Raw genomic sequence first — 27823 nt, forward strand, 5'->3', positions numbered from 1 at the left:
CTCATATTGTATTCCCATATTGCATTATTATAGGTATTCAACCTTACATGCCATTGCCAGTATTGAGTCACCATCACTCTGCCTGGCATATTGCATTATTATAGGTATTTTTGCATTTGTATTAAGAATTAAAGTGAGTTTGAATGTATTAGTGGCTGGGATGGTATGAAACCTCTTACCATTTGTTTATCTTAAGGCGCGTACACACAGGGGCGATTTTGTGCAAAATCGTAGGAAATATGGTCGCTGAGCGACCATATTGCCCGCAATGGGAGTGTGCACCGGCGACATCTCTGGTCGCTGATGTAAAGTAGAAACTGAGCAATATATTGCTCAGCCATATATGGCTGAGCAATATATCTCCCCGTGTGTACACAGCATTAGTTTTATTGCTAGTGGGAGAGGGGCTCTGGCTGGGTGGGGTCTCAATCAATTAACTTAGAAACAGCTTTTAGTATTTAGTGAGAATACTAGGCTGACACAGCCTGGCTGACTATTGATATTTTGTCAGCTTTTTAACCCCTTCCTGACAGAGCCAGTTTTTGCGTTCCTGACAGAGCCCTTTTTTTCAAATCTGACATGTATCACTTAAGTGGGGATAACTTTTTTTTGCTTTTACTTATCCCAGTGATTTTGAGATTGTTTTTTCGTGACACATTGTACTTCAAATTAGTGGTAAATTTGGGTCGATACAGTCTGTGTTTTTTTGTGAAAAATACCAAAATGTCGTGAAAAAATGGAAAATTTTGCAATTTGCAAAATGTTAAATTTTCTGCTTGTGAGACAAATAATCATACCACTCAAAATAGTTAATAACTAACATAGACCATATGTCTACTTTATGTTTCCATCATTATTTCAACTTCCTTTTAATTTTTTTGGACACTAGGAGGCTTACAATATGAATAGCAAATTCTCAAATTTTCAAGAAAATTTTAAACACTGATTTTTTTAGGGACCAGTTCAGTTCTGATGTGACTTTCAGGGACTTGTATGTGAGACACCCCCATAAATGATACCATTTCAAAAACTGCACCCCTCACAGTATTCAAAACAGCATTTTGGAAGTTTGTTAACCCTTTAGGTGTTTCACAGGAATTAAAACAAAGTGTAGGTGAAATTTCAAAATTTAATTTTTTTTGCAGATTTGCAATTTTAATACATTTTTCTAAGGAACACAGTACATTTTACTAGAGAAATGTGACTAAAAATTGATTCCCCCAATTCTTTTGTTTTCATAAATATCCTATATGTGGCCCTAGTGTGCACGTTGACCAAACCACAGGCTTCATAATAGAAGGAGCACCTACTTGATTTTGGAGCCTCCTTTTTATGAGATTATTTTTTAGGCACCATGTAGGTTTCTAGGCACCATAAGATGCTAAAATTTAGGAACCCCCCCACAAGTGACCCCATTTTGCAAACTACACCCCTCAGGGAATTCATCTAGGGGTATAGTGTACATTTCAAACCCCCAGGGGTTTCACCAATTGTGGTACAACTGGGCAGTGAAAATGAAAAATTAAATTTTTTACACAAAAATGCAGTTCTGGCTCAAAATTTTTCATTTTCAGAAGGTATGAAGGAGAAAAAGCACCCCAAAATATGTGCCCCAATTTCTCCCGAGTACGGCAATGCCTCACATGTGACCAAAAAATACCAGTTGGGTGCATGGCAGGACTCAGAAGGGAAGGAGTGATTTTTGGATTTTGCAGCACAGATTTTGGTGGAATGAATGGTGGGTGCTATGTTGCACCAATACAGTGGAACCCCCCCACAAGTCACCCCATTTTGCAAAGTACACCCCTCAGGGAATTCATCTAGGGGTATAGTGTACATTTCAAACCCCCAGGGGTTTCACCAATTTTGATACAAGTGGGCAGTGAAAATGAAAAATTACATTTTTTACACAAAAAATGCAGTTCTGGCTCAAAATTTTTCATTTTCAGAAGGAATGAAGGAGACAAAGCACCCCAAAATCTGTGCCCCAATTTCTCCCGAGTACGGCAATGCCTCACATGTGACCAAAAAATACCAGTTGGGTGCATGGCAGGACTCAGAAGGGAAGGAGTGATTTTTGGATTTTGCAGCTCAGATTCTGGTGGAATTTTGGTGGGTGCTATGTCGCATTAGCAAGACCCCCCAAGCACCAATACAGTGGAACCCCCCCACAAGTGACCCCATTTTGCAAACTACACCCCTCAGGGAATTCATCTAGGGGTATAGTGTACATTTCAAACCCCCAGGGGTTTCACCAATTTTGATACAAGTGGGCAGTGAAAATGAAAAATTACATTTTTTACACAAAAAATGCAGTTCTGGCTCAAAATTTTTTATTTTCAGAAGGTATGAAGGAGAAAAAGCACCCCAAAATCTGTGCCCCAATTTCTCCCGAGTACGGCAATGCCTCACATGTGACCAAAAAATACCAGTTGGGTGCATGGCAGGACTCAGAAGGGAAGGAGTGATTTTTGGATTTTGCAGCTCAGATTCTGGTGGAATTTTGGTGGGTGCTATGTCGCATTAGCAAGACCCCCCAAGCACCAATACAGTGGAACCCCCCCACAAGTGACCCCATTTTGCAAACTACACCCCTCAGGGAATTCATCTAGGGGTATAGTGTACATTTCAAACCCCCAGGGGTTTCACCAATTTTGATACAAGTGGGCAGTGAAAATGAAAAATTACATTTTTTACACAAAAATGCAGTTCTGGCTCAAAATTTTTCTGTTTCAGAAGGTATGAAGGAGAAAAAGCACCCCAAAATCTGTGCCCCAATTTCTCCCGAGTACGGCAATGCCTCACATGTGACCAAAAAATACCATTTGGGTGCATGGCAGGACTCAGAAGGGAAGGAGTGATTTTTGGATTTTGCAGCTCAGATTCTGGTGGAATGAATGATGGGTGCTATGTTGCACCTATACAGTGGAACCCCCCTACAAGTCACCCCATTTTGCAAAGTACACCCCTCAGGGAATTCATCTAGGGGTATAGTGTACATTTCAAACCCCCAGGGGTTTCACCAATTTTGATACAAGTGGGCAGTGAAAATGAAAAATTACATTTTTTTACACAAAAATGCAGTTCTGGCTCAAAATTTTTCATTTTCAGAAGGAATGAAGGAGACAAAGCACCCCAAAATCTGTGCCCCAATTTCTCCCGAGTACGGCAATGCCTCATGTGTGACCAAAAAGTGGCAGGACTCAGAAGGGAAGGAGTGATATTTGGATTTTGCAGCACAAATTCTGGTGGAATGATGGTGGGTGCTATGTCGCATTAGCAAGACCCCCCAAGCACCAATACAGTGGAACCCCCCCACAAGTGACCCCATTTTGCAAACTACACCCCTCAGGGAATTCATCTAGGGGTATAGTGTACATTTCAAACCCCCAGGGGTTTCACCAATTTTGATACAAGTGGGCAGTGAAAATGAAAAATTACATTTTTTTTAAACAAAAATGCAGTTCTGGCTCAAAATTTTTCATTTTCAGAAGGAATGAAGGAGACAAAGCACCCCAAAATCTGTGCCCCAATTTCTCCCGAGTACGGCAATGCCTCACATGTGACCAAAAAATACCATTTGGGTGCATGGCAGGACTCAGAAGGGAAGGAGTGATTTTTGGATTTTGCGGCTCAGATTCTGGTGGAATGAATGGTGGGTGCTATGTGGCATTAGCAAGACCCCCGAAGCACGGTGAAATTATGAACCTAAAAATCCATAGATGTGTGGTATATTTTAAAACACTCCTTTATACATAGGCCGGGTTTGTCGGGGCAAGTGTCACACTGGAAAATAGTTTGCTTTCTTATTCCCTTTTTATAGCAAACTTTGCACCTTTTTTGTGTCCTGCCCTTTTTTCCAGTGGAGGGGATTTCATCAGGAAAATGCTGCCCTGGTACAATACGGGGGCCAGTACTAGAAGTACTGGGGCCCTCTGCCTGCTGGTTCCCAAATATTAGGCCCTTTATGACTTCCTCTTGAAAGTGCATAAATGTCCCCCTCTGGCCGGTAGAACGGAATAGCACGTAAGCGTTATACAGTGCCATCTGGATGATATACACGGCCAGCTTCTTGTACCAGATTTTTGTTTTCCGCAGGGCACTGTACGGCTTCAGTACCTGATCTGAAAGATCCACTCCGCCCATGTACCTATTGTAATCCAGGATACAATTAGGTTTTGAGGTGTGGGTACTGGTACCTCGTACAGGGACGGAGGTGGTACTGTCTCCGTGAATTGTTGTCAGTATAAGGACATCCCTCTTGTCCTTATATTTGACCAACAACATATTTTCGGTGCATATTCCCCTGCTTTCACCCCTTCTCATTACTTGGGCAATGTGCGTTTTTGGGAGGCCTCTTTGGTTCTTGCGCACAGTACCGCAAGCTGCTGTACCTCTTGAACCAAGGGCCTTAAACAGGGGGATGCTGGTGTAAAAGTTATCCACATATAGGTGATAACCTTTATCCAGGAAGGGGTGCACTAAATCCCAGACAATTTTTCCACTAACACCTACGAGGGAGGGGGGGCATTCTGGCGGTTCAATTCTTGAATCCTTCCCTTCATATACCCTAAACCTGTGAGTGTACCCTGAGGTGCTTTCACACAGCTTATACATTTTTATGCCATACCTTGCCCTCTTACTGGGAAGGTACTGGCGGAATTTAACCCTTCCTTTAAAATGTATAAGGGACTCGTCTATGCAAATGAATTTATCTGGGATGTACATGTCTTCAAATTTGGCACTGAAATGATCAATGACCGGCCTGACTTTGAATAGCCGGTCAAAGGTGGGATCATCTCTGGGTGGGCACTGTGCATTATCGTTGTAATGCAAAAATTTAAGGATCGTCTCAAATCGAGCCCGGGGCATGGCCATACGGTAAAATGGGGTGCTGTACAGAACATCTGTACTCCAATATTGCCTAATTTCTGGCTTTTTTACTATGCCCATATGAAACACCAGACCCCAAAACGTCATCATCTCTACTGCATCTACAGGGGTCCACCTAGCAAATGATGACGTGGGGTTTTGAGCAATAAACTGCTGGGCATATAAATTAGTTTGGTCCACCATTAACCCCTTCCCGACATTTGACGTACATTTACGTCATGGCCGGGATGTACTTCCCGACACATGGCATAAATGTACGTCATGACTTTAAACTGTCACTGCGTCTCGAGACGCAGTGACAGAGGGACGATGTCTGCTGTCCCTGACAGCAGACATGTCCCTGCATGCCCAGGGGGGGCTGCGATGTCGCCCCCCCGTCGGCGATCGCTGTGATTGGCTGTTCAGTGTGAACAGCCATTCACAGCGTTTTCCTGTGTTACCAGCGAATCGGACGCTCGGTAACACAGGTGTCAATCACCGCCGGGCGTCAGGGGGCATGAGGGGGTCATCGGTGACGATGACACCTCACCCCACCCTCACCCCACCTGCCCCCAAGGCTGTGATTGGTCCGTGGGACCCACGGACCAATCACAGCCAAGGCGCGACATTTAAACTACCGGTGACTGCGCTGCAGACGCCATTCCGGTCTGGAATAGCGTGCAGAGCGGTCACCGTGCCTATCTGCCGTGATACTGACCTGATCCTTGCTAATACTTACCTGATCCTTGCAAATACCTTACCTGATCACTTGATCACTGCTTGTAGCGTGCTGGACGCTTCCTGGATCTGACTTCTTGGGACTTCCTGCTGCTGCTGCAGTGTGATAGAGAGATAGAGAGATAGAGAGAGAGATAGAGAGATAGTGACAGAGAGAGCTATATTTTGTGTCTGCTACCCCCCCTTTTTGGGGGTGCAGGTTTTTTTTATATATAAATAACTGTCACTGCTGCTGCTGCAGTGTCATAGTGATAGATAGTGATAGATAGTGAGAGATAGTGATAGATAGTGATAGATAGTGAGAGATAGAGAGATTTGTGTCTGCTACCCCCCCTTTTTGGGGGTGCAGGTTTTTTTTATATATATAACTGTCAGTGCTGCTGCTGCAGTGTCATAGTGATAGATAGTGATAGATAGTGAGAGATAGAGAGATAGAGAGAGATAGTGACAGAGAGTGATAGAGAGTGTATATTTTGTGTCTGCTACCCCCCCTTTTTGGGGGTGCAGGTTTTTTTTTATACATATAACTGTCAGTGCTGCTGCTGCAGTGTGATAGATAGTGATAGATAGTGATAGATAGTGATAGATAGTGATAGATAGTGAGAGATAGTGACAGAGAGTGATAGAGAGTGTATATTTTGTGTCTGCTACCCCCGCCTTTTGTGCTGATCACTATATCTGAGGTGATCAGCAACTTTTTGGGGGCGCAGAGGTTTTTTTTTTTTATATATACCTGTCAGTTGCTGCCAGTTGCACTGTCAGTTGCACCAAAGGTTGTGCACCTGCTGCCCCTCACTGGTAATCAGTGTTGCATCACTGATCACCTTTTTTTTTTTTTGAGGCTGCTGTGGGTCTTTTTTTAATTTTTTTTTTACACACACTGTGATTTTGTGGGTGTCCTGTGGCCACTGTGCGCTGATCAGTGACGTACATCACTGATCAGCTTTTTCGGCACAGGGTTGATCTATTTTTTTTTTTTTTTTATCAAATTCCTGTTGCCTTTGAGCGCTGTTCAGTGACGGACGTTACTGACCAACATCTGTGCTCAATTTTTGGCGCAGGACCTTTTTTTTTTTTTAACCCCTTCAATTTTTTTTTTTTTTAATTGGGTTCAAATTCCTGTATAAAGTATTTTTTTTTTTCTGCACTACATACACACTACACACTACATACCCCCCGGGTTGAAATAAAGTTTGTACCCCCCCCTACACTATACACGTGTTGAAACATTTCACTACCAGTTACACAAAAATAAAAATGGCATCCCAAATGTCATCCCAAATGTCATCCCAGTCATCCAGAAGAATGTATTCAGCGGAGGAGGCATATGCCATGCTTGCCTCTGATTCTGACACAGCCAGTGAGGCAAGCGGGGAATTTGAAGGATTCATCTTAACCTCATCTTCCTCCTCTAGTGATGAGGGACCCCCTCAAAGACGTCCCCGTAGAGCAGCTGAGACCCCCCCCCCAATAATTGATCTCGTATGGACCCCACCACCAGACAATTTTGAGCCCCAGGTTCCTGAGTTTTTGGCCATGCCAGGAATCCAATTTGATTCCACAGGTCTCAGAGAAATTGACTTTTTCAAATTATTTTTCTCTGATGATTTTATAAATTTAATGGTGGACCAAACTAATTTATATGCCCAGCAGTTTATTGCTCAAAACCCCACGTCATCATTTGCTAGGTGGACCCCTGTAGATGCAGTAGAGATGATGACGTTTTGGGGTCTGGTGTTTCATATGGGCATAGTAAAAAAGCCAGAAATTAGGCAATATTGGAGTACAGATGTTCTGTACAGCACCCCATTTTACCGTATGGCCATGCCCCGGGCTCGATTTGAGACGATCCTTAAATTTTTGCATTACAACGATAATGCACAGTGCCCACCCAGAGATGATCCCACCTTTGACCGGCTATTCAAAGTCAGGCCGGTCATTGATCATTTCAGTGCCAAATTTGAAGACATGTACATCCCAGATAAATTCATTTGCATAGACGAGTCCCTTATACATTTTAAAGGAAGGGTTAAATTCCGCCAGTACCTTCCCAGTAAGAGGGCAAGGTATGGCATAAAAATGTATAAGCTGTGTGAAAGCACCTCAGGGTACACTCACAGGTTTAGGGTATATGAAGGGAAGGATTCAAGAATTGAACCGCCAGAATGCCCCCCCTCCCTCGTAGGTGTTAGTGGAAAAATTGTCTGGGATTTAGTGCACTCCTTCCTGGATAAAGGTTATCACCTCTATGTGGATAACTTTTACACCAGCATCCCCCTGTTTAAGGCCCTTGGTTCAAGAGGTACAGCAGCTTGCGGTACTGTGCGCAAGAACCAAAGAGGCCTCCCAAAAACGCACATTGCCAAGTAATGAGAAGGGGTGAAAGCAGGGGAATATGCACCGAAAATATGTTGTTGGTCAAATATAAGGACAAGAGGGATGTCCTTATACTGACAACAATTCACGGAGACAGTACCACCTCCGTCCCTGTACGAGGTACCAGTACCCACACCTCCAAACCTAATTGTATCCTGGATTACAATAGGTACATGGGCGGAGTGGATCTTTCAGATCAGGTACTGAAGCCGTACAGTGCCCTGCGGAAAACAAAAATCTGGTACAAGAAGCTGGCCGTGTATATCATCCAGATGGCACTGTATAACGCTTACGTGCTATTCCGTTCTACCGGCCAGAGGGGGACATTTATGCACTTTCAAGAGGAAGTAATAAAGGGCCTAGTATTTGGGAACCAGCAGGCAGAGGGCCCCAGTACTTCTAGTACTGGCCCCCGTATTGTACCAGGGCAGCATTTTCCTGATGAAATCCCCTCCACTGGAAAAAAGGGCAGGACACAAAAAAGGTGCAAAGTTTGCTATAAAAAGGGAATAAGAAAGCAAACTATTTTCCAGTGTGACACTTACCCCGACAAACCCGGCCTATGTATAAAGGAGTGTTTTAAAATATACCACACATCTATGGATTTTTAGGTTCATCATTTCACCGTGCTTCGGGGGTCTTGCTAATGCCACATAGCACCCACCATTCATTCCACCAGAATCTGAGCCGCAAAATCCAAAAATCACTCCTTCCCTTCTGAGTCCTGCCATGCACCCAACTGGTATTTTTTGGTCACATGTGAGGCATTGCCGTACTCGGGAGAAATTGGGGCACAGATTTTGGGGTGCTTTGTCTCCTTCATTCCTTCTGAAAATGAAAAATTTTGAGCCAGAACTGCATTTTTGTGTAAAAAAATGTAATTTTTCATTTTCACTGCCCACTTGTATCAAAATTGGTGAAACCCCTGGGGGTTTGAAATGTACACTATACCCCTAGATGAATTCCCTGAGGGGTGTAGTTTGCAAAATAGGGTCACTTGTGGGGGGGTTCCACTGTATTGGTGCTTTGGGGGTCTTGCTAATGCGACATAGCACCCACCATCATTCCACCAGAATTTGTGCTGCAAAATCCAAATATCACTCCTTCCCTTCTGAGTCCTGCCACTTTTTGGTCACACATGAGGCATTGCCGTACTCGGGAGAAATTGGGGCACAGATTTTGGGGTGCTTTTTCTCCTTCATACCTTCTGAAAATGAAAAATTTTGAGCCAGAACTGCATTTTTGTGTAAAAAATGTAATTTTTCATTTTCACTGCCCACTTGTATCAAAATTGGTGAAACCCCTGGGGGTTTGAAATGTACACTATACCCCTAGATGAATTCCCTGAGGGGTGTAGTTTGCAAAATGGGGTCACTTGTGGGGGGGTTCCACTGTATTGGTGCTTGGGGGGTCTTGCTAATGCGACATAGCACCCACCAAAATTCCACCAGAATCTGAGCTGCAAAATCCAAAAATCACTCCTTCCCTTCTGAGTCCTGCCATGCACCCAACTGGTATTTTTTGGTCACATGTGAGGCATTGCCGTACTCGGGAGAAATTGGGGCACAGATTTTGGGGTGCTTTTTCTCCTTCATACCTTCTGAAAATGAAAAATTTTGAGCCAGAACTGCATTTTTGTGTAAAAAAATGTAATTTTTCATTTTCACTGCCCACTTGTATCAAAATTGGTGAAACCCCTGGGGGTTTGAAATGTACACTATACCCCTAGATGAATTCCCTGAGGGGTGTAGTTTGCAAAATGGGGTCACTTGTGGGGGGGTTCCACTGTATTGGTGCTTGGGGGGTCTTGCTAATGCGACATAGCACCCACCAAAATTCCACCAGAATCTGAGCTGCAAAATCCAAAAATCACTCCTTCCCTTCTGAGTCCTGCCATGCACCCAACTGGTATTTTTTGGTCACATGTGAGGCATTGCCGTACTCGGGAGAAATTGGGGCACATATTTTGGGGTGCTTTTTCTCCTTCATACCTTCTGAAAATGAAAAATTTTGAGCCAGAACTGCATTTTTGTGTAAAAAAATGTAATTTTTCATTTTCACTGCCCACTTGTATCAAAATTGGTGAAACCCCTGGGGGTTTGAAATGTACACTATACCCCTAGATGAATTCCCTGAGGGGTGTAGTTTGCAAAATGGGGTCACTTGTGGGGGGGTTCCACTGTATTGGTGCTTGGGGGGTCTTGCTAATGCGACATAGCACCCACCAAAATTCCACCAGAATCTGAGCTGCAAAATCCAAAAATCACTCCTTCCCTTCTGAGTCCTGCCATGCACCCAACTGGTATTTTTTGGTCACATGTGAGGCATTGCCGTACTCGGGAGAAATTGGGGCACAGATTTTGGGGTGCTTTTTCTCCTTCATACCTTCTGAAAATGAAAAATTTTGAGCCAGAACTGCATTTTTGTGTAAAAAAATGTAATTTTTCATTTTCACTGCCCACTTGTATCAAAATTGGTGAAACCCCTGGGGGTTTGAAATGTACACTATACCCCTAGATGAATTCCCTGAGGGGTGTACTTTGCAAAATGGGGTGACTTGTGGGGGGGTTCCACTGTATTGGTGCAACATAGCACCCACCATTCATTCCACCAAAATCTGTGCTGCAAAATCCAAAAATCACTCCTTCCCTTCTGAGTCCTGCCATGCACCCAACTGGTATTTTTTGGTCACATGTGAGGCATTGCCGTACTCGGGAGAAATTGGGGCACAGATTTTGGGGTGCTTTTTCTCCTTCATACCTTTTGAAAATGAACAATTTTGAGCCAGAACTGCATTTTTGTGTAAAAAAATGTAATTTTTCATTTTCACTGCCCACTTGTATCAAAATTGGTGAAACCCCTGGGGGTTTGAAATGTACACTATACCCCTAGATGAATTCCCTGAGGGGTGTAGTTTGCAAAATGGGGTCACTTGTGGGGGGGTTCCACTGTATTGGTGCTTGGGGGGTCTTGCTAATGCGACATAGCACCCACCAAAATTCCACCAGAATCTGAGCTGCAAAATCCAAAAATCACTCCTTCCCTTCTGAGTCCTGCCATGCACCCAACTGGTATTTTTTGGTCACATGTGAGGCATTGCCGTACTCGGGAGAAATTGGGGCACAGATTTTGGGGTGCTTTTTCTCCTTCATACCTTTTGAAAATGAAAAATTTTGAGCCAGAACTGCATTTTTGTGTAAAAAAATGTAATTTTTCATTTTCACTGCCCATTTGTATCAAAATTGGTGAAACCCCTGGGGGTTTGAAATGTACACTATACCCCTAGATGAATTCCCTGAGGGGTGTACTTTGCAAAATGGGGTGACTTGTGGGGGGGTTCCACTGTATTGGTGCAACATAGCACCCACCATTCATTCCACCAAAATCTGTGCTGCAAAATCCAAAAATCACTCCTTCCCTTCTGAGTCCTGCCATGCACCCAACTGGTATTTTTTGGTCACATGTGAGGCATTGCCGTACTCGGGAGAAATTGGGGCACAGATTTTGGGGTGCTTTTTCTCCTTCATACCTTTTGAAAATGAAAAATTTTGAGCCAGAACTGCATTTTTGTGTAAAAAAATGTAATTTTTCATTTTCACTGTTCACTGTTTGAAATGTACACTATACCCCTAGATGAATTCCCTGAGGGGTGTAGTTTGCAAAATGGGGTCACTTGTGGGGGGGTTCCTAACTTTTAGCATCTTATGGTGCCTAGAAACCTACATGGTGCCTAAAAAATAATCTCATAAAAAGGAGGCTCCAAAATCAAGTAGGTGCTCCTTCTATTATGAAGCCTGTGGTTTGGTCAACGTGCACACTAGGGCCACATATAGGATATTTATGAAAACAAAAGAATTGGGGGAATCAATTTTTAGTCACATTTCTCTAGTAAAATCTACTGTGTTCCTTAGAAAAATGTATTAAAATTGCAAATCTGCAAAAAAAATGAAATGTTGAAATTTCACCTACACTTTGTTTTAATTCCTGTGAAACACCTAAAGGGTTAACAAACTTCCAAAATGCTGTTTTGAATACTGTGAGGGGTGCAGTTTTTGAAATGGTATCATTTATGGGGGTGTCTCACATACAAGTCCCTCAAAGTCACATCAGAACTGAACTGGTCCCTAAAAAAATCAGTGTTTGAAATTTTCTTGAAAATTTGAGAATTTGCTATTCATATTGTAAGCCTCCTAGTGTCCAAAAAAATGAAAAGGAAGTTGAAATAATGATGTCAACATAAAGTAGACATATGGTCTATGTTAGTTATTAACTATTTTGAGTGGTATGATTATTTGTCTCACAAGCAGAAAATTTAACATTTTGCAAATTGCTAAATTTTCCATTTTTTCACGACATTTTGGTATTTTTCACAAAAAAACACAGACTGTATCGACCCAAATTTACCACTAATTTGAAGTACAATGTGTCACGAAAAAACAATCTCAAAATCACTGGGATAAGTAAAAGCAAAAAAAAGTTATCCCCACTTAAGTGAGACATGTCAGATTTGAAAAAAAGGGCTCTGTCAGGAACGCAAAAACTGGCTCTGTCAGGAAGGGGTTAAATTTATAAAATCATCAGAGAAAAATAATTTGAAAAAGTCAATTTCTCTGAGACCTGTGGAATCAAATTGGATTCCTGGCATGGCCAAAAACTCAGGAACCTGGGGCTCAAAATTGTCTGGTGGTGGGGTCCATACGAGATCAATTATTGGGGGGGGGGGGGTCTCAGCTGCTCTACGGGGGCGTCTTTGAGGGGGACCCTCATCACCAGAGGAGGAAGAGGAGCTTAAGGCGAATCCTTCAAATTCCCCGCTTGCATCACTGGCTGTGTCAGAGTCAGAAGCAAGCATGGCATATGCCTCCTCCGCTGAATAAATTCTTCTGGATGACTGGGATGACATTTGGGATGACATTTGGGATGCCATTTTTATTTTTGTGTTACTGGTAGTGAAATGTTTCAACACGTGTATAGTGTAGGGGGGGGTACAAACTTTATTTCAACCCGGGGGGTATGTAGTGTGTAGTGTGTATGTAGTGCAGAAAAAAAAAATACTTTATACAAAAAAAAAAAATTGAAGGGGTTAAAAAAAAAAAAAAATTGAAGGGGTTAAAAAAAAAAATTGAAGGGGTTAAAAAAAAAATTGAAGGGGTTAAAAAAAAAAAAAAAAAAAGGTCCTGCGCCAAAAATTGAGCACAGATGTTGGTCAGTAACGTCCGTCACTGAACAGCGCTCAAAGGCAACAGGAATTTGATCAAAAAAAAAAAAAAATAGATCAACCCTGTGCCGAAAAAGATGATCAGTGATGTACGTCACTGATCAGCGCACAGCGGCCACAGGACACCCACAAAATCACAGTGTGTGTAAAAAAAAATTTAAAAAAAGACCCCACAGCACACACAAAAAAAAAAAAGATGATCAGTGATGCGACACTGATTACCAGTGAGGGGCAGCAGGTGCACAACCTTTGGTGCAACTGACAGTGCAACTGGCAGGTATATATAAAAAAAAAAACCTCTGCACCCCCAAAAAGTTGCTGATCACCTCAGATATAGTGATCAGCACAAAAGGCGGGGGCAGCAGACACAAAATTTAGCACTCTCTATCACTCTCTGTCACTATCTCTCTCTATCTCTCTATCTCTCACTATCTAACACTCTATGACAGCGGCAGCAGTGACAGGTATATATATATAAAAAAAAACCTGCGCCCCCAAAAAGTTGCTGATCAGTTAATTTATACTGATCAGCACAAAAGGGGGGGGGCAGCAGTCAGTTATATAAAAAATATATAGCACAATCTGTCACTATCTCTCTCTATCTCTCTCTATCTCTCTCTATCTCTCTCTATCTCTCTCTATCTCTCTCTATAACTATCACACTGCAGCAGCACAAAATATAGCACTCTCTGTCACTAGGCCTCTCTCTCTCTCTCTCTCTCTCTCTCTCTCTCTCTCTATCTCTCTCTCTCTCTCTCTCTCTATCTCTCTCTCTATCTCTCTCTCTATCTCTCTCTCTATCTCTCTCTCTATCTCTCTCTCTATCTCTCTCTCTATCTCTCTCTCTATCTCTCTCTCTATCTCTCTCTATCTCTCTCTATCTCTCTCTCTATAACTATATCACACTGCAGCAGCACAAAATATAGCACTCTCTGACACTATCTCTCTCTATCTCTCTCTATCTAACTAACGCTATTACACTGCAGCAGCACAAGTTCACAACACAGGAAGTCACAAGTAACAGGATCCAGGAAGCATCCAGCACACTACAAGCAGTGATGAAGCAGGCAAGATATTTGCAAGGATCAGGTAAGTATTTTGCAAGGTTCTGGTCAGTATATCGCGGCAGCTAGGCACGGTGACCGCACTGCACGCAATTCCAGACCGGAATGGCGTCTGCAGTGCAGTCACCGTTAGTTTAAACCCCCCTCCATGGCTGTGATTGGTCCGTCGGTCCGACGGACCAATCACGGCCTTTGGGGGCGGGCGGGGTGAGGTGGGGTGACACCAGTGTCACCCTTACACCCCGCGGTGATTGGTGCTGTACTTTACAGCACCAATCACCTCCGATCGCGTGTCACCGGCGAACGTTATTCGCCGGTGACACAGAAAACGCTGTAATTGGCTGTTCACACTGAACAGCCAATCACAGCGATCGCCGACGGGGGGGCGGCATCGCAGCCCCCCCTGGGCATGCACGGACATGTCTGCTGTCAGGGACAGCAGACATGTTGAAACTGTCACCGCGTCTATAGACGCGGTGACAGTTAAATGCCATGACGTACATTTACGCCATGTGTCGGGAAGTACTTCCCGACCATGACGTAAATGTACGTCAATTGTCGGGAAGGGGTTAAGTAGGGAGAAAAAAGTTACATAGCTTAAAGTCTGGACTTAGCCTGGACAGAAACTGCCAACCAACTTGACATCTTGATATCAAAGTGATTCAGAAAATAAGAAAACTACAGCAACTCAGAAAACCAAGGGACTGCTGTGAGTGAGCTCACTTCATACTCACTACATACTACTCCTGGCTATCTGATTATTCATCCAGCTTATCACCATTTCTGCAACTGCTAAAACTTTGAATATCACTCTTTCTGCTTGCATATGCACCGTCTGTTTTGAAAATGCCCATCTGTACCTCTAATGCCTCCACCTGTCCTGCTCTTCCATTGATAGTAGGTGTCCCCCAACATTTTATTCTTGGCCCTCTTCTTCTCTATCTCTATACGTCTTCTCTGGGTGAACTTATTTGCTCACTTAACTTCCACTATCACCTCTATGCTGATAATACTAAAATCTACAGCTCCTTTCCTGATCTCTCTCCTTCCATCCTCACTCATATCTCCTACTGTCTCTCTGCTATCTACTCCTGGATGACCCAGCGCTTTTTTAGACTTAAAATATCAAAGACTAAGCTGACCTCTTCCCACCCTCCTGCATAAAACCTGACCATCTCTCATCCTAACCTACTGTTTATGCTCACTTCTTCCCCTTCTGTGTTACCCCTGTCTGTCTAACCCTCCCCTTTAGAATGTAAGCTCTCACGAGCAGGGCCCTCTCTCCTCATGTGCCTATCTTAGAATATATAAACCTCTGCCACCCTGATGATTGCTTCAGTGTCCTGTCCCCTGATGCAACTATCCATATTAACCATGTACTTGTCCTAAACTGTCTTGTGCTGTAATTCGGTATGTGTTTTTGCTCATAACTATGCTCTGTACAGCGCTGCGGAATCTGTGCGCGCTATATAAGAAACGGTTAATAAATAAATAAATAAGTATCTCACTTCCCCACCTCTGAGTTTGGGGAAATTTTAAAAGGTAACAATATTGGGTTTTGGACCCCTCCCTGAATTACTAATTAGGTATTAAGTGTTTAAATGGTAAGTAATGATGTTATTGTTTGGGGGTACTGGAAATGCACAATGATGGAAATGAGTGTAAATGTATAGGACAGGTATATTGCGGTGCTTTAGGAGTGCTTCAGGCTTGCAGGTGGGAGTAATCAGTTTTTGTGGTTGTTTGAAAGTGCCTTAAAATGACCCAAATATGTATATTATACATGTCTAGTGTCCGTGTGTCTAGGAAACACTGCCATCTGTTGGCAGGAAGTGAAACTACATCTCTTTCTCTCATACGTGCTCAAATGAAGAAGGTAGCAAACTAGCTTTTGAAGCTTTTGCGTAGAGTGGGCTTACTATACTTATACCCATTTTTTTAGCATGAGCGCTTATATTTAAGAAAAACACTTGCTTTCTAAAAAATGCATATAACAGCAATTAGACACAATTTAAATACCCCAACGCTTTTTCATTATGACCACTAATAGGCTTCTATACGGTTTTGCTACTGTATATTAGTTTGGTGTTTTGGGGTACAGGCGGCTTTCTGCATTTCTCCTTTTCTTTTCTCTGGTTTTGACGGCGATAATGATCACAAGAATCCCGCTTTTGCCAATCTGCAATAGGTTGTGAAAGCGACGAATTCTTTGCCGATGTGCACAAAAAGTGATTGCGGTAAATAACAATATTATTGCGGCCAAGGTAATCCGGATATGGGTCATAGGGATGAAACTATATACATGATACATGAAATAGGTCGAAATGACTAAGGTTGACAGAGTCGGAAAGTTGACAAAAGCATTAGGTCGACAATGAGAAGGCAAAACGTTGACATGAGTTTTTCACGCTTTTTTTGTCCGGAATATCGACATGGACGCCATATCGGTGTACCGCTGCACTCGCAATGCTATGGATACGGTGCCTCACTGCCCTCGGCAGACTTCTATTCTCCCTCCACACCTAGTGGACGGTAGGGTATGAAATAACGCCTGCCGGCACAAGCGGTTAAAAAAACGTGAAAAACCAATGCTGACCTTTTGACTCTCGACCTTCCCATTGTTGACCTAATGCATGTGCCTACCTTCAGAACCTATTAAACTTAGCCAATATTGACCTATGCCCTGTCAACTTTTAGTGATCGACTTAATTAACTTTCAATAGTGTTGACCTAGCGACCTTTTCCCGTTAACCCCCCCCCTGTCCCTTAATGACTATTTTGAAGGTTTAACAAATTTAAAAACCCTTCCCCAAAGGTGACCTTTCCCTTTAACTCTCCCCACCCCTCCCGCCCGTCACCGAGTACATCTCTCTACAAGTAACCGCTTCTGAGAAGGAACAGATGTGATCAATGTGCGCGGTGCAGCTGCTCGCACTCTTTAGTAATACAGATTTCTGAGTGCAGGCGCAGCCTATTCATTTCACTTAAAATTGAAATGAGGTTTAATTAATTCACTATATGTACAGCAATGTTGCGGTCTAGTGATTCAGTTTTATTGTTATTGATTTTATACAAGAAACAGAGCAAAACCATTCTAGCTGGCTCTATAAACATATAAAGTAGATTAATGGATTTGTTACGGAATAAAAGACAAGTCAGCAAAAATGGAGATTCTTAATTTAAAGCAACAATAGACTCGGGATATATACGCTGCTAAATAATATATCAGTGTAAGAGCTTGTACGCACCTCAGACCGGATTAGAGGCAGGCGCACTGCCGGTGTCGGATGTAGTCCAGGGATTGTGTCCAGATTGGGCCAGATGCATCAAGCTTCAAAAAGTGATAAACCACCAGCCAATCAGCCCCTACCTGGGGCAGTACGGATGGTGTAATGGTTAGCATTACTGCCTCACAGCACTGAGGTCATGGGTTCTATCCCCACCATGTGTTATATATACGGGGCAGTACGGATGGTGTAATGGTTAGCATTACTACCTCACAGCACTGAGGTCATGGGTTCTATTCCCATCATGGCCCTAATTGTGTGGAGTTTGTATATTCTCCCCGTGCTTGCGTGGGTTTCCTCCGGGTACTCCGGTTTCCTCCCACAATCCAAAAATATACTGGTAGGTTAATTGGCTCCCAACAAATTAACCCTAGAATGTCTGTGTGTGCGTGTACCTGTGGTAGGGAATATAGATTGTAAGCTCCACTGGGGCAGGGACTGATGTGAATGTTCAAATATTCTCTGTAAAGTGCTGCGGAATATGTATGCGCTATATAAAAAACTGATAATAATAACTGCCATGTTACAGGCTGGGTTTGAAATACGACAGGTAGGAGCTGATTGGCTGGTGATTTGTCTCGCTCTACTTTATCACTTTTTGAAGCTTGATACATCTGGCCCTATATGTCATTTCAAGCACAAGTAGGGAGAAAATGTAGTGGGCGTTCCTGGCAGGGCCGGTGTGCGGCTTCTTGGCACACTAAGTAAAACAACTTACAGCCCCCCCCCCCCCCCCCCAACCACACTGCAACCAACACTCACTTTCCAGCCATGCAAGTCAAAATGTGGAGGCGGCGCCTTAGTAGTTCCACAGCCACCACCTGTATTAGTGCTCATTCTAGCGCCCTACGCCTTTCAAAACCTCTGCAGTTCCTCTTTCCTGCCTGGGGTGTCGCTCTCAGCTGTGGCGCTTCTAGCAAGGTGTGGTCTGTATATCAGTGAGAACAAAACAGACCAGAATTTTCTAAAAGCTGCAGTGCAAAGAGTCAGGAAATAGGAACTGTAGAGGTTTTGGAAGGTGTAGGATGCTAGAATGAACCTTATGTATGAAGTACAAAGAGGATATTGTCCTCAGACGTTCCTAATTTTGTGATAGGCAGACTTGGTAGTGCCCCTCCGATCGGGTCGCCCTGCCTAATGGTAGAGCTAGCTCTGGTTCCTGGGCAGCTATAGGGAAGTGTATTACCGCGTAGATGGAGATGCGCCGTCTTATGGGTGTATTATAAGAGTGTGGCGGTGCGGCTGTGTGTCCATATCTGAATAAGGCCCCTTGGTACCATGGCCAGGCATCAGGAGAGAACCTCCATGTAGCAAGTAAACTGGATCTGGAATTTGTGCAAAGGAATAAATGATCCCCAATGTACTAAATGCATTGATCAGATTTCTGTGTCTTTCAGCCAGGTGTTGATAGCATCCAACATATTTAGCTTGGTTGCCCTTGGGGAGGTCACAGAACACTTATAGTTGGATCCTTACTGAGGTTGTGTGACATACACAAGGATAACAAAGAATAAACTACTGTCTCAAAAGCTTGGGTGAGTAATACAGGCGGAAGAAAGAAAGATGAATGTATATATAAAACATACAATAGACAACGCATTAGGCAAGTCAAGTCCTTCAATGAGATGAAAGAGGACTATGGCAGTACTGTAGAGACATAAATGACAGTTTGTAAAACAAAAACAGCCAAGAACAAAAAAAACCCCAAGGAAACAAAAACAAAAAAACAGAATCCACCCCCCCCCCCCCCATCAGAAACAGCAAGAAGCACAAATATATATACCCCTTACGGCGAGCAGTGCCGCTAGCTCACTGTCAGAGTATTCAACGCCCCCCCCCCCTTCACTCGCTAGTTTCTTTCAGGGAGGTGGAATCGGCTAGTGTGGCCATCAAAATGGCCACACTGGCCAGTGCAAAAACACAAAACCGCGCAAAAACACAGAAACCGCGCAAAAACACAGAAACCGTGCAAAAAAAACAAAGCGCAAAAAATTTAAAAAAACAGAAACAGCGCAAAAAACGCAAACTCAAGTAGTTAAAAGATAGATTTGTTGATCTCCACTATCAGCTACAGCACATAGGGGCAGATGTATTGAGCTTGGCGAAGAGATAAACTGGAGATAAAGTGGAAGGAGATAACGCACCAGCCAATCAGCTGTGTTTGAAATATGACAGTTAGGAGTTTATTGGCTGGCGCGTTATCTCCTTCCACTTTATCTCCAGTTTATCTCTTCTCCAGGCTTCATACATCTGCCCCAGTATGTATAAGCCGTGAAAGGATAAGCTCCAGTATAGGAACTCTGCATGCTGGGACTTCTAGTCCCATAAAAGCTGGTGAGTCACCAGATGGCCTAGCCCTGGCCAAGTGGGAGGTGGGCGGGAACTGCAGACACTTACCACATTCCGTAGTGGAGTCTTTTTCGTGTCCTGAGGAACATCCTGCGACACAAACTTCACGGGTTCCTTAATCTGCCTCCTGGATCTCTTAGTCCCGTTTGGTAAAGTTTCCATGGCAAAATCCGCTTCTATGTCGCTGCTGCCGGCCTGGTCACACTCCGAACATTGCCTGAGAAGGAATCAAAATAGCAGGTCATTACAGCAAATCGTACGTTAACATCAAAGGCAACAACAGAGAACTCTTGCTAAAAGATTTTGTAATAAATTCCATTACAAATAAATCAGTCTTATATAGACCTAGTGTAGGCCCAAATATTTATAGTCTGCGATTTGTAAGCACCAGTGTTTTCTGTAAGAAAGCTGCTAGATTTAAAGCGGCACATTAAGGGAAATATCCACCCTGCTCTCAGGTGGTAGTAGATTGCTGCTTTAAATCCAGTGTCTCCAACCTCACACCAGAGCCCACAAATCACGGGATATTACATTTGGCCCCTACTATAGGATGGCTGTTCTGATTTCGGTTTTATTTATAAATGTCTTACAGGATGACATTTACGAAAACAAACAAACTTAAGTAAAAATGATGTTGTGGCATTTTAATATAAAAAGTTATTTTTAGGAAAAAAAAGACTGCAGAATCTACAGCTCTTGTACAAAAACACAATTTTATTTTACTTTACAATGGCTTGTTCTAAATCGGAGAGAGCCATTTAATGCGAGTGAAGCCTTAGATAACACCACTGTGGTCTCAAATGAGGTGTATGTCTAGGGGTGCCACTTGCTGAAGGCAGGGCCGGCACAACCACTAGGCAGCTTTAGGCATTTGCCTATGGTGCCGGCCACTGGAGGGTGGTACTGAGCCGCCGAGGAGAGCCAAGTACGGTACATTCCAGGCACTCGTCGTCCAAACACTACCCAGCCGGGGAAGGTTGCCTGGGGCGCTCACAGAGTTTGCACCGGCCCTGGCTGAAGGCCAGCACAGCAGGCTACGCTGCATGATAAAGTTGATCACTCTAGAGCACCACAGCTGATGCAAGTCAACAACCGAAGAGCGTCACCACCGTCCGAAATACAAACTGTACAAAAGGAAACGGTTGGACCTACCTTCGCGCTGGAAATCTATTAACATAGTGGGGTGAATTCAATGATTTGTGCGAGCTGTGACAGTGAGCAGTGCTGCTGCTAAAACAGCATAAGCCTCGCCGTTTGGGGGGAATCCTCGCTGTCCTCCGACAGCGAGGATTTCCCTGCCTCGTTAAACAGGACGAGCAGCCAGCACAGGGGTTAAACGGTGGGGATCGCTTGTTTTCGGCGATCCCCGCCGTGTAACCTCCTAGTCGGCCGCATTAAATTCACCCCATTGTAATGAAAGAAAATATATGAAATCAACTCCCCTGTGATGATTCTCTTTCCACCCTAGAATGGTCAGCCCTCGACTTCACTGTGTATGATACGCAGTTCCTCTTCCCTGCCTGAGGTGTCGCTGTCTGCTGCGGTGTTTCTAGCACAGGTCTAGTTTGCATATCAGTGCTGATACACAGACCACACTAAGCTAGAAGCACTACAGCAGACAGCGACACCCCTGGCAGGGAAGAGGAACTGCATGGGTTTTCAAAGATAACGGGTGCTAGAATGAACACTAGAATAGGTAGAAAAGGTTTCATAATGCAAAAAAATGCTTTAGTTAGTGAGCGGTAAGTATTTCCAATAAAGGTATCTTGGTAAGGAATTCGTACCCTCATTCTCAGCGACACTAAAAAAAAGTGAAAAGCCCATGTTGACCTTTTTTCATGCCAACCTACAGCATGTTGACCTTTTTTCATGCCAACTTGCATGTCGACCTTTTGACTGTCGACAAAATGTGGTGAACTGCGGAAAGACAGGTCTCAGCAAGGACAGGCAGAGACCATTACGGGTCCCCAACTCAAGGATTGAGTGCACAGATATAACTACACCTCTGAATGGAAGGGTTCTTATGCTGGACTTTATTCACAATACACAAAAAAAAAGAAGAAATGAAACACAATCGGTACAAGTGAACTTCACTAACACACCCGAGAATATCCGGGCAAATTAATGGTAAATAAGAAAAAACATGACTACCGCAACTAAGACAGAGTCAGGAGCAGACAGAAAAATAAATATAAGAACTGCCAGTACCTGACCTACTCTACCTGGCCTCCAACTGAGACGCACCCTTTCTATCCAGCCGGCAGATGACACTTAATGCTCCTTTCAATTTACTTAAAAGGCAGAACAAAATCACAGATTCCCGGCTCCACAATTTCAGAGGCAGAATGGTCTGCCAAATGACATAAATGGATCGTCCTTTAGGAGTAGCGCTACCAGGGACAGAGTACAGGCTATAAATAAACTTTTAAAGAGAACGCACCCCTCTACTAAGGGAAGAATAAAGCTATAGACATAAGATAATGAAAATCCCACTATAAAGCAGAACATCTCTATTTAACTGTAGTTTTAACTTCATTTTACATCCATGATCACGGGGGTATACAGTATTAAAAATCTGACTACACCCCGGACTTTGACCATTTTAAATTACGAGTCAGTTCATCCACAGGTGGCAAAACTAAGTCAGTTTGAGTGCTGCTGATTGACAGTCCCACCCATGTTGCAGTTCTTGGGTCAGGACTGTCAATCACTAATGTGATGCTGAAGATAAATTGGACGTGTATTCAAACTATCAGGTGCAGGGTAGGCGCTACCCACTCAGCAGCTCCTGCAAAGCAGGGAGGCGCCATGCTGAAAAGGCGCTGTCTCCCTCCCTGCTCTGCTAAAGCTGCCTCAGCCCTCACTGTCACTGCCTCCTGCACGCCGCCCACGGGCGGGCGGCAGTATAAAGATTTGTTCCCTGCACCGCAAGTGCACACAGCCTGCATGCAGCCTGAAGTGCCTGTGACAGCGGGCAGCAGTATGGAGAAGCTGAGCAGCTCCCTGCACCGCGCACACACTGTCCTCCTCCTGCGACCTGCCCCCTCTTCCTCGCGGACACTTGCGCTGAGGCATGTAGCGCTGTCTGTGAATGCCTGGATGACATGTCATGTCCGGATCCGCCCCCTACCCATTGCTCCCTGCACCTGTCAATCAAATGACAAACAGGCAGCAGCGCCACCTCCCCTTCCTTCCCTCTTCTCAGTGTGCTGTGCCAGTGCCACTGCCAGTCCTCAACATTCCGCCCCCTCTATCTCCTCCCCTCTTCTTCCATCTCCTCCTTCTCTCCCCTCCTTTCCCAATCAGTCACGAGAAGGGTGTAATGGTGTTCTCAGTGTCTTGCTTATGCAGATAGAAGAGGAGGGACTGCACAAGAGTTAAACAGAAAAAGAACAGTGAGTCTTTTATTACACGTTTATAACAAATTTTTTAATAATTGTAGATTTTTTTAAATATTTAGACACTTTTTAAATAATGGGCTGGGTTATGTGCCTAAAGGTGGCCATACATGCTGCAATAGCAGCGTGTGATGCGATGTGTGCTCCCGCGGCCATCACACAGTACAAAAAGGTAAGTGCTGCACATACTATTTGTACTGCTTTCCGTGCGATGCGATCTAGCCCATAACGTATGCGATTCTCGCAGCGTGTATGGGCACCTTTAGTGCCTGAAACATTTTGCGGACACAGCACTGAGATGGTGTATGCATACATATACATGCACCCGAGATCCTCCATAGGATCGCATGTTGCATACACTCCCACAATCGGGCTGCAGCTTGTTGCAATGGCAATGTGAAAGGGCACAAAATGTATGGTTTGGAGGAGGGCCCCGGACACCCTAGCACCGGCCCTGATCAGGTGTTACTGACCAGTCACAAACAAACAGAAGGTGCTTGTAATTAGTGTGGGCCCTTGTAATTGCGATCTACTTATTATGCTACCCATACACTGATGCGAATGGATTCGATGCAACATCGAAGTGCGATGTCTATCGAATCCAATCGCCTCTATTGGTGCAGAAAGTGTCCCCTTTCAGCACCAATGTTGTATGCCATCTTGCGATGGCACATCAGGTGCTGGAAGAGGGCGGTGGAGTAGCGTGGCGCTGTGAAGTAGGGCTTGTGGGCGGCTGGAGTCAGCGCGTCGACAGAATTTGAAAAGAAAATTAATACACTGGCCAGCCCTCTGATTGGCTGAGAGAGCTCAGCCAATCAGAGGGCTGGCCAGTGTTTTAAACAATTCTGCCACCACCACCCGCTGGTGCTCCTTCACAGCGCTAAACTACACAGACACCCGCAGTGGTCCCTTCGGCCCACTCTCACCAAAGCCGACGCCACCAAAATCATTCCCTCCGCCCCACCCGTGGATTGCCTTCGAGTGATCGCTGCAGCACATACTATCTAATCGAGTCAACATTATACCCACGCATTGCGTCAAATGGTCCCTTAAATATGCATACAATTAGATTTATCGAACAGATGTGGTCAGACTCGAATGGTTGCATGCAGTATCTCACATGTGTATGGGCAGCATTAAATCCAAAAATAATGCATAATGAGCTCAATATGCATAAAAAAAGCCCCCCAAAAAACCCATCAATTGAATGATCTCCTATCACAGGAGACTGGATGGAATCAAACAATTGAATACCGTCCTAGGATAGGTTGTCCATGATAGTGAAGGATGTTAGGGACCCACCTGAACAGCTCACCGTGACGTGGTAGGTGAGCCCTTGGAAACTATTTTACTCCATGATAATAGTTTTGATTACCAGTGTTCTTAGTTCATACATACTGCACGGTCATACATACATACATACTGTCTGTCTGTCAGCCCAGAACAAAGCCTACCCAATATGTCTGACTTTCCACATGCAGCAGGTGCACTGCAAATTGTCAGAACACATCTTAAAGCGCAGACAGAAAATGATCCATCCCTACAAACACCTCTTTCCCCACTCGCATCAATACCACGGCGGTCGCTGATACAGAGAATTTGGTTAAACTGTATCCTTGTAGATTAAAATTGCATAAAAACAAAGCCTACAGTATTTCTAACAGAAATAACTAACACAATAAATAAAAGCTGAGCATTATTGGAATGTATCAAAGAGTCAAAAAGATCTCTGCTGGTTAAGAAAGTTTTTAAAAACACTAAACTAACTTAGACACTTAGGGGTGCATTTACTAAGATGGGAGGTTCTAGTGAAGATGGAATGTTGCCCGTAGCAACCAACCAGATCCTATTTATTATCTTCTAGATCAGGGCTGGGCTATTGCGGCCCTCCAGATGTTAGTGAACTACACATCCCAGGATGCTTTGCATTAGTTTTGCTATGTGGCCATGCTGAAACTGATGCAAGGCATGCTGGGATGTGTAGTTCATCAACATCTGGAGGGCCGCAATTGCCCAGCCCTGTTGTAGATCATGCTTAATAAAAAAAAAAGTAGCATCTGATTGGTGATTGGTTGCTATGGGCAAAGTCACATCTTCAATAGAACAACCATCTTAGTAAACGCACCCCTAATTTTTCAGTCAAACACCACACTTAGACGGTGATCATGTGGACTAGGTCGAGAATCGGGCCAGAAAAAAACTCATGTCAACCTTTGGACCTTCCCATTGTCAAACTAAAGCTTGTGTCGACCTACCGACCCTGATGATCTTAGCCATGTCGACCTATTTCAGGTGTCCACCTAAGCCCTGTCCCCCTAGAGTGGTCAAACTAATGTATGTCTACTTTCGTTCAGTTGACCCATACCCAAATGGGTACGGTCCCCGCAAGGCTCAAATCGCTGATTTCCGATCACTTATCACCAGTTAGTGGCTTGACAAAATGTATAATTGTTCATTAGAAACCATGATTTATTTAGTCTATAGTACCCTCAAACAGCCTCTGCTTCCTCTCCTTTCTGCAAACCCCTCCTCTACTTTAAGCAATTACCCAAACCGTTATGTCCACAGAAACGTGGTACACCCGTCTTCAGCGGATGGCCAGGGAATCAGGACCAAACACCAGCCACATTGTTCGTGGAACAATATAAACCTATATTATAAAAAGGCTAGCATTGCATCTCACCTCTATGGCAGGGATTCAAGTGTATTGTGTGTCAGCGGCTACTGGTTGGTGCCCGACAAAGCAAATTACGCATGTTGCTCCATCGCTGGCACAGACATTACTGTTTTCCATCATTTTGACGGGCTGGTAACTAGTATCCTCATACACACAACAGTAACCTGTCACAGTACATTCTCTACATCAGGTATGTAATGTAAATGACGCAGGAGCCCGTGAGCGGAGGAATATTCGCTAATACACCATTACAGAGGGGCAGAAGAGAAGCAACATCCTGTAACTCTCACCAGTAGCTGTTCTTGGTTTTTTTCGGCATTCTGGTTAGCGGCGGGTCCAGGCACCCCAGATGATAGTGCAGCTTGCAGGTGTCACACAGCAGGAGGAGATGCTGGTCATTGTTCTTCTTACATATTCCGCAACTGTATGAGAAGGAGACACACGGAGGTGCGTAAATCACCGATGTAGAGCTAGCTGCCCTCCGGCTACAAAAGAGAATTAACACAGCGCTGGGCGAGCAGGGAGAGCGAGTGCTCTGGCAAACATATGTCTTGCTGGTCTGATTTAAAACATTAACAACCTTTTGTGGAGGGAAATGAAATTGCAATGCTAATCAAAATGTGGATAACAATTACCTGTAGAGAACCGCAGGCAACGGCAGCGTCTTCTGCGTTCCTCCCTCTCTCTTACTAGGTTTTCTTTCTTTAGGTGCCCGAAGAATGCCTGGAATATTCAGTTTCTGCAACAACATAACAGATAAACGTTATTAATATAAGGAAAGAAAAGAATGAGAAAGTGTACGCGTAAGAGAAAGTGAAATGGGACGCGAGAAAGCAAAAGAGTACGCAAGAGAAAGCAAAAGAAGGAGCGCAAAAGAGAAAGCAAAAGGAGCGCAAAAGAGAAAGCAAAAGAATGAGCGCAAAAGAGACAGCAAATGAAGGAGCGCAAAAGAGACAGCAAAAGAATGAGCGCAAAAGAGAAAGCAAAAGAAAGAGCGCAAAAGAGAAAGCAAAAGAAAGAGCGCAAAAGAGAAAGCAAAAAGGGAAAGCAAAAGAGAAAGCAAAAGAAAGAGCGCAAAAGAGAAAGCAAAAGAAAGAGCGCAAAAGAGAAAGCAAAAGAAAGAGCGCAAAAGAGAAAGCAAAAGAAAGAGCGCAAAAGAGAAAGCAAAAGAAAGAGCGCAAAAGAGAAAGCAAAAGAAAGAGCGCAAAAGAGAAAGCAAAAGAAAGAGCGCAAAAGAGAAAGCAAAAGAAAGAGCGCAAAAGAGAAAGCAAAAGAAAGAGCGCAAAAGAGAAAGCAAAAGAAAGAGCGCAAAAGAATAAGCGCAAAAGAGAAAGCAAAAGAATGAGCGCAAAAGAGAAAGCAAAAGAATGAGCGCAAAAGAGAAAGCAAAAGAATGAGCGCAAAAGAGAAAGCAAAAGAAAGAGCGCAAAAGAGAAAGCAAAAGAAAGAGCGCAAAAGAGAAAGCAAAAGAATAAGCGCAAAAGAGAAAGCAAAAGAATGAGCGCAAAAGAGAAAGCAAAAGAATGAGCGCAAAAGAGAAAGCAAAAGAATGAGCGCAAAAGAGAAAGCAAAAGGGAAAGCAAAAGAGAAAGCAAAAGAAGGAGCGCAAAAGAATGAGCGCAAAAGAGAAAGCAAAAGAAGGAGCGCAAAAGAGAAAGCAAAAGAATGAGCGCAAAAGAGAAAGCAAAAGGGAAAGCAAAAGAGAAAGCAAAAGGGAAAGCAAAAGAGAAAGCAAAAGAATGAGCGCAAAATAATGAGCGCAAAAGAGAAAGCAAAAGAAAGAGCGCAAAAGAGAAAGCAAAAGAAAGAGCGCAAAAGAGAAAGCAAAAGAAAGAGCGCAAAAG

General features: G+C 43.8%; 1 protein-coding gene across 6 annotated transcripts in view; it reads right to left on the minus strand.

The window, feature by feature from the left end:
- Window positions 1–27823, minus strand: part of PHF14 (PHD finger protein 14) — a 248771-nt gene that overhangs the window by 154378 nt on the left and 66570 nt on the right. For all 6 annotated transcript variants that reach the window (XR_014444023.1, XM_083144823.1, XM_083144821.1 and 3 more), the window contains 3 exons: window positions 26615–26718; window positions 26270–26401; window positions 19953–20121 (listed from right to left, as the gene is read on the minus strand). Coding sequence is in view for 5 of the 6 variants with exons in the window: in XM_083144823.1 (XP_083000949.1) it covers window positions 19953–20121; window positions 26270–26401; window positions 26615–26718 (405 nt within the window). In the remaining variant the exon portion in view is untranslated. The remainder of the gene's footprint in view (window positions 1–19952; window positions 20122–26269; window positions 26402–26614; window positions 26719–27823) is intronic.

Source organism: Crinia signifera, chromosome 5 (assembly GCF_055691185.1).
Source record: "Crinia signifera chromosome 5, ASM5569118v1, whole genome shotgun sequence".
Classification (NCBI taxonomy): Eukaryota; Metazoa; Chordata; class Amphibia; order Anura; family Myobatrachidae; genus Crinia; species Crinia signifera.